General features: G+C 44.1%; 1 protein-coding gene across 1 annotated transcript; it reads left to right on the top strand. All coding sequences in view use genetic code 11, as the record gives it.

Annotated features, from left to right (window-relative positions):
- Positions 1 to 2,418: 2,418 nt before the first annotated feature.
- On the top strand, positions 2,419 to 3,054 carry EGR_03170 (hypothetical protein; the record flags this gene model as incomplete). The annotated part of the gene is made up of 1 exon (XM_024492419.1): positions 2,419 to 3,054. The coding sequence occupies one exon, from the start codon at positions 2,419 to 2,421 to the stop codon at positions 3,052 to 3,054; it is 636 nt and encodes a 211-aa protein (XP_024353093.1).
- Positions 3,055 to 7,871: the final 4,817 nt, after the last annotated feature.

The raw sequence follows: 7,871 nt of genomic DNA, 5'->3' as shown, positions 1-7,871 counted from the left end.
GTGAAGTAGTAAAAGGTGCTTCAATAGGATTGATACATCAGTGCTGATTCACCTTTGCTTTGGTGCAAACATGTTGTTTTGTAACTATTTGATTTTCCTGTGATTCTGCTGTTGTGCCTGCCACGTTTGTTCAATAACTACACTGAAATGGGTTCATCTTTTTTTGATCTCTTGTCCTGAAGGATGCAGACTCCTAATTCAAAATTGAATTATTGTTTAACATTCGGTATTCACCGCACAAGATGCCTCCACCCAATGGACAAATTGACCGCCTCTACCTTCAGACTTGCCCACTTTACATGTCTATTGATGTTGTTCCTCTTGTTTTTTTTTTATTTTCTGCATGCTCTTCGGAACGCCTGCATGTTGTTCCGCCTACCCTACCTAGCAGTGTCGCAACGAAGTCCACAACTACGTGAACCGTGCCTCGAACAACGTAGATCCTTCGCTTCATACGCCTCTTTTCCTTGATTCTAATGATACTATAATATGCTGATAAATCGGCCACTTCTACCATGCATTGCTTTCGTTTCCTCTGTTTACTGTTGTGTGTATGTCGTATACAGTAGCGGCTAGTGGCGTGGAATGGGGATATTACGAAAAGCGTGTTCGTGATATTGTGTTTAGGTCTTTCAGAATGCCTTCTGGCTGCCGCATCGTAAAGAGGGTAGCCTGACTAGCTGGCACAAAGGAATGGAATGTTTGGCATGTAATGGATGGTTGATGAGCCTCTATTGTCTCGTGGCCTGAAATGCCTTTCAGTGGAAGTAGCTCTCAAGCCAGTGCTGCAGGGCAATCGGCTGTTTAGCTGTTCTGTTGTGTATGGTGTAGAATTTGATAAGTGACCTTTATTTTATTATAAAATAACAGCAGGGATGGGTTGGAGGGGACGAAAAGTGGAGGTGTCATCTATTATTTGCTGCAGTTTGTGGTGAGACCAGAGCCAAATGCATTTGCTGAGGGGTTTCTTGAATTTCCGACTACGTGTCGGCAGCAGGAGTAGGTCTGCTTTTTTTACAATTAATGGAAATTGGGAAGGGGGTTTAGAAGTCAGTTGTAGTTTGCTGAGACTCGGAACAGGTTATCAAACGTTTCCTTTGCGGTACGTTTACTTTCAGTGAGAATGTACGCATTCCTTCCTTTTAAAAGGCTCTTATCTGGGTGCTTAAGCTTGTTTCATTTCCAAGAATGTTTCAAGTTTAGCCGAAGAGAATTAAGACGTCTTAGTGCTCCTTAATTTTCCTGATAGAATGATTGAGGTGGGACTTGTCATCCTTTCTTTTGGCTTTTGAGTTCTTTCCGGTGTAAACGCAGGCATGGTTCACTTCTGTGTCGTTGGCAAAGCAAAAATATCTTGTAGCAGTGCTGGGCATTAATTCGCACCACAAGCCCTGATGCCTCGGTACCAGTGAATCTCAAGGCAGTGACATCTTTGGTAAACCTCTATTAATGCAATTTGCGTTTTTAGAAGCTATTTCACGTTGGTGGGCATTTTGGGTGGTCACTAAACTCAAACAATTTATGTTCTCGAGTTCCTCATCATAAAGACGGTTTGCTGGACAAAATAGCCTTACATAAGCGACATTACTACGGTAGACGTATTCACTTGCTCTCTTCTCAGACTTCAAGCATTAAAGTAAGGCAAATTTGACGATTTCTCACTACCTCACGGGAGAGAGGATTGTTGCTTCATCCACAAAAGCGCACTTGCAATCAGCAAAGGCACCACAAGAGGCGATTGAAATGCGCCAAGACGTGGATCAGATAATGCTACTATCAACTTGTTTCATAACAAATTATTCTAAAAATTCCTTCATATTAATCCCCTTTTCTTTTAAAAAAACAGAAGAGGTGATTGTGAATGAGGGGGTACGTGGTTCGTCCAACACTAGATCCTTTTACTCCGAAGCGACCTCAAAATTCTCTCTGAAATTTGGGCATTTCAAATACATCATTACGGACATGGTGTTCAAGCACAAAGTCCAGTACTTCTTCAATTAAAAGCAAAATTTCGGTTTTACGAATAGGTTAAGTGAATTTGGATCAAGACAAGTTTATATAACTACAAATTAATTAAAAGTGGAACTAAAACGCTGCTACAAATGTCTACACTAGGCTACCTGGTGCTTTCATTTCGAGGGCTCATTAAGCGTTCTTTAGTTCCTCCTGTCACTCCCATCCAGGATGATAAATGGTGTGCCTGAGTGAACCACTTGCGTGTAGCACCAACAGAAGACAGTGGATATTAATAATGGAATGCAGGACACTTAAACATCACGGACAGAACGAGTAGCAACCAGTAGGGAGACCACAATATAGTAGGATAAAATAATGTTTTAAAAGAGAGTAATACACAAAAGGTCTAAAAGGAAAATCGAGGCCGCATTATCAAATTTACGAACTCAATGTATTTTTAAAATGGTTGTACACACAACGAGATTGTTAATCCTGACCGATGTTGCTTTTAGCGCAATCGGGGATGCGAAGTTGGCTGGACCAGAAGCGCCAGTACAAACTCTGGAAAGGGGCACGGACCCACTTCACGTAGAGATGCGGAGTCACTCAGTGCAGACGCGTCTCTCCTCCCTCCCCTCTCCGCAGACGATGTCATCCACAGCAGGGGCAGCGAACGCGACACAGCCGTCGGGACCCCTTATCCTTCACCGAGTCATTGTCGACCCCTCTGCCGAGGCGGCGGCGGAGGAGAGTGGTGGGAGTGGTAGCGGTCTCACCGCCATTCTGCCTCTGCTGAAGCAGTGCACTCGCTGTGGCTCACAGCGCGTGCGTCTCCTGCTTGTGGAACGACCACCTCCACCGCCACCGCAGCCCCCGGCCACCCCCTCGTCTGTTACCCACACCTCGCGATACCATCGACAACAACAACCGCATCCCCACCGTCCGCAACGGACAACGCTACCAAGAATGAGCCAGACGGTTAGAAAATCGAGTGACCAGGAAACAAGCCATCATCTTCAACAGCAACATCACCACCAACCTTCACGGCAGCTACGGCCTACACCGACGATCCGGTCACTGACTCAACCCGTAAAGTAGGTTCTTCTTTTCTGGCAGAAACTAATTTTCGCCTATCTTTCTATATGGAGTTCTCAAGTGGAGTTAAATAAAAGGGTTTTGCTATCTACTAGCATGGGAACTCAGGTTGATTACTTTGCCTTCTCCACTTTAAATGGTTGTGCAGATTTAAATAAGTCTTTCTATTTTTAATGTATCGTAATTTTTTCTGACTTTAGTTCAGATTATTACAACTATTCCCAAACACAACCCATTGCTACTGTAGTAGTTAGCTAGACTGACTGATTCGCTTTACTTGACTGACTCTCTTCTTCATCCTTTATGAAGAACAGAAGCGAAAATGATGATTTATGATCAACATTTTATCGAAATGTGAAGGACCCTTTTTCTAAATATCAACGGTGATAAAATTAATGGATGGAATTAGCACGGCTAACTACTGGCAAAAAATATTACTTTGGTAGCCAAAGTTTGAATTAACAGCTGGGCACTCCCCATTCAATCAGCATTAATTTATCCGGTTCTGAGATGAAACCTCAAGGGTTAAGCTTGTGCCATTTTGCATTATTCGAGTGACTCATAATCGTGCCTTTCTTTTATTTACTCAAATTTGAGGAATGAAAGGACACAAGACTAGAATTCTTTGCAAGAATACGATGTGGGAGGCTAAATTTATGGCACCAAATCTTGTAGAATGACAAGCATCAAGACCTTGAGATGTCCACCTCTCCCCGAAGAAACTATCAGATATAAGTCTGAAAACAGTTTTATAATACATGCGGAAGGATAAAGAGACTGTGAGTGGGGGATATGAAGAGGTGCAGATAACTGCGTTATACCAACAGTGGCTGACGCATGTTTTGTCGAGGTTCAGCAGTAGTGCGTGCATGGAGGAGCATTTGGTGAAGAATGAGGTGTCATGTGAACGAAGGTGCAGAAGTCGAATCCGTGAACACTCTACTGTGCTTGCAGAAGACTACAAGCACAGTGGAGCGATCGGACTCTGAGCCGCTTGGCAGTGAGATGTTTGAGCTGAATGATGTCAACGTCTCAGAGACGCTCGTGCGTGCGTGTGTCAGTGAGGATGGCAGGTATGGTGGTTCCATCTCCAGCCTTTAGCCCTGACAGTTATTCCTGTGATTAATCAATCCGCGTGTGGTGCACGCCTGCTTCTGCATGTCTGACTGATGCAGAACTGATCTGTTGGTTGACAAGATTGCACGTGGGACGAGTGTTTTGGTGGGAATGGTGAACACTGCCCGTCAGCTCGTCAGCCCATCAGTCGGTCGGCCCGTCAGCCAGTCAGCCAGCCAGCCATCCACCCAACCAATTGGTCGGTCAAAAAGTGGCAGACATTTGTAAGTGGGGGAAGTTGGCGTACAGGCGATGAGTGTAAAGATGGGTTTCCGGTTTTGAGCACTGACGGGAAGAAGCAGACTGTTGGATGGTGCTGTGGTGTGACCGCTCTGCAGACGTTGGGTGTGCGGAGAAATAAGTGTGTGGATAAATGCAAAAGCAGGTGATTATATGAAACATAATACAGGTTACACCCCCTAAGGTATCTTCTCTTTTAATGGGTAATAAACTCCGTCATGAGCACAATACGTAAAATGGATATTAGATCGTCGTCTAGTTCCACCCAATGTCCTGCCATTTTTGAGCAAAATGATGAACAGGTCAAATAGCATTGAAAATTTAGGTTCCCGAGCGGCCTCAGCGAGGAGAAATCACAAGAAGCGGCGTCCACAACGATGAAGCCTATCGAACGGACGAGAGGGGCTATATCTCGCCGTCATCAGGCGGAACCTTGCACTCACCACCCCCACCTGCATCTTCACCACGACCTGCACCATTATCACACAGTACCACCCCCACAGCAGCCGCACCAGCGGGGGCATCGACGAACTTCGGAGGCGACAAGTAGCGGCAGCAGGGGCCGCTCTCTTCCACGGGATGTGACGCCTCATCCTCTCTCCCGTCAAGTTCAACACGCCCATCAATACCCTCACCACCCGGAGCTTATTGAATCGCTACCCCAGGAACCATCGAGCACCTCCATTGCCCCATCCAAGACTGCTGCCTTTCATCACCACCCGACACCCCCAGAAGCATTCCATCCCACCGTGTTGCAACAGAGACCGCGCCGTCGTGGCAAACAGCGCGTAGGCCAGCGTGAACAGCGTCTTGAAGGTATGCTCTCGCCATCGTATTCTGGTTTACTACATAGTGATTGTCCTGAGTTGGAATAATCAGACAATTAATTTGGATTAAAGAAGTATCCTTCATCTGTTTGCTGATGAATTTAAGACACTTCCTTTTTGTTTAATGAAAAATCCTTGCAACTAATCAAATAATAATTCCATTTCTAACTGGTCTGTAGCCTTCACAGTTTTATGATTTTGAATTATGTAGTGATAGTAAAGTGCAGGGGACAAAACACCTCAGCCTGCTCGTACGCGGGCTTATTCATAAACATGAAATGCATTTACGACTTAGTCCGACATTAAGAAGTTGGCCAGCCAATATTGCCTAAAATACACCTGCAATCCAGCTTTTTGGTGGAACCAGTTGGACTGGTTAAGATGTGTCGGTAAAACACCGGCTTAGTGACGTTTCGCGTTAAGATGACGGCTTGGCAACTCCATCGAGCATGCCTCTTCAAGGAGCAGTGGTGTGCCCACCTCACTCCCATCCCCATCGTCGCCACCATCTGACTCCACCTGCGGTAGAGGCGCAGCCCGCGCCACCCCCGTTGGCTCCGCGCCTACGTCGCTCTCTAACTACTGCTACCACCTCCGCCATCTCGCTCAGCCAACCCCTTCTAACCCAGACCCCTACTGTCGGCCGCCCGCGACGCACCTATGATGAGGTTGACTACCTCCTCTACAACCTCTGTTTGAATATCGAGAGCGCACTCTAAACGGAACTCTCCACATCCTCAACCTATCTTCCCCTACTTGCTCTCCTAGGTTCAATGAAACAAGACATATCTAGCTGTAGCGATACTTCATTCCTATATATACAGACAATAACAAACAGCCCAAGAGGTATTTTAATTATAATTCTAGCAGTTTTCTTGTCCCCTCATCTAGATCTCTGCATTACTGAAAAACGCCGTATTATTACTTCTTCCTTGGCTCCGGCTTCCGTTCCTTTTGCAATCTTTATGTATAGAGCTCAATAGGATGTGCTTCTGAATCTATTCAAAGAGAGAGGCTATTTCTAACCCCCTTCCCCTCTTTCCAAGATTTATTGTATTTTTTTCTGTGTGATTACAAGGATATAACTTTATTGAAATTATTGCCTTGTTTGATTTACCTCTAGTGATAAAGGAGAGTGCTTTACTAACATTATTGTTATCAATCAACGCGCAATTATGAGCTATAGAAACATTTTGGGGACGGTATTCTTTTCCCTGTGTTCAATAGACAAGGGTAGCTATTATTTGTACCCCTTAAAACAAATATTGCGTACACTGTACATTTGCTCCTTAATTAGCGGTCAGCGGAAGCAAACTTATTTTATCTTCAATGAATTTACCATTCAAAAATACAGGATTGTTTGGTGCAACCTTAGTAATACTTACTATCTGAGGATACGCATTCGAGGTAAAGAAAATGCACCCTCGATCGAATCATTTCAGGTAGAGCACTGATAAATATGTAGAGGTTTGAGCTTTTCTTAAGTATGATTTGAATTACGTGGGACAGCTCCCAGGCCATGCTGGTGATCTCCCATTCCTCTTGCACGTTGCCGTTGTATGTCCTTCCATAATAGTTTGACTTACTACGACTTCAGTAAAGACACAAAGTGTTAAAAATTATGAACTCCAGAAAAACGGCTGTCTATAAGTTACGTGGAAACAGCTGCCTTCCTGGATGCACAAAACAGACGCTTAATAAATTATGCATTTTGTTAAAAGTATGCGATAACACGATGGCATTAGGATTCCACATGCCTAAATGGATCGCAGAGCCTCGATAAAGACACTTTTTGGCGAAATTTCAACCCACACTTTGTAGCGTGCAGCCTTGTAATAAACTGTGAACATTACCGGTTTTGGGCTAATTTGCTACTCTGACCTAATGGCAAATCGTCGGCATTGAGCTGGCAAATGCGGAAAAATGACAGCTTAAAAATCTGCAGAATCAAAACAGTGGGACGGTCCGATATTTCTTTGTTAGTGGAACTATCCATTTAATTCCGCCTGGCCTCTGTCGCAATCGAGGTGCCCTGGCGGTCTCCACGCGTCCTTTCCTTCTAAAGATCAGCACCCGCTTAAAAAGAACCCAGCCCCAAATCTCAGTCATAGGATAACAAAGCAACTAGTATAGCTAAACAGACTAGCGCAAAAATGATTGAATAATACGTAGCAAACGAAGAAAAGATGTCAACATTTATGAAAAAGAGCTCCGGAAATTACGGAAGTCACAATACGCTTGTTAAAAGCGCAGTAAACTGAAACAAAAAAGTAATTGCTCAAATTGTACCTATCGCTCTTGACCAAAATAGCCACATCTCCTTTGCTTGTAAGGAAAAACTAATATATTTTGTGCACCGTAAATTTTAACGTAGAAGAGAGTTATTTCATAAAGTAAGTCCAGTAGCCTGTTGGCTTTTTAAATTGACGCCTTTTTGTTAATAGAGTATTTTGTAAGTAAGTCAAAATTCTGAATTTATGAAAGTTGTGTGGTCTTTATTATATCGAACTGGTAAGAAGGCGCACTTCACCAAGTCGTTTCCCTTTCTTGTGTCTAGCTCCTATGTACATAAAGAGGGTTATTATTCAGGGTTTTCGCAGCTATCGTGATCAAACATGTCCGGAAGACTTTAGTCCA

The sequence above is a fragment of the Echinococcus granulosus genome (genome assembly GCF_000524195.1).
Source record: "Echinococcus granulosus chromosome Unknown EG_S00016, whole genome shotgun sequence".
NCBI lineage: Eukaryota > Metazoa > Platyhelminthes > Cestoda > Cyclophyllidea > Taeniidae > Echinococcus > Echinococcus granulosus.
Note: the sequence above shows the minus strand (reverse complement) of the source record. Positions and strands in the feature narration are given on the sequence as shown.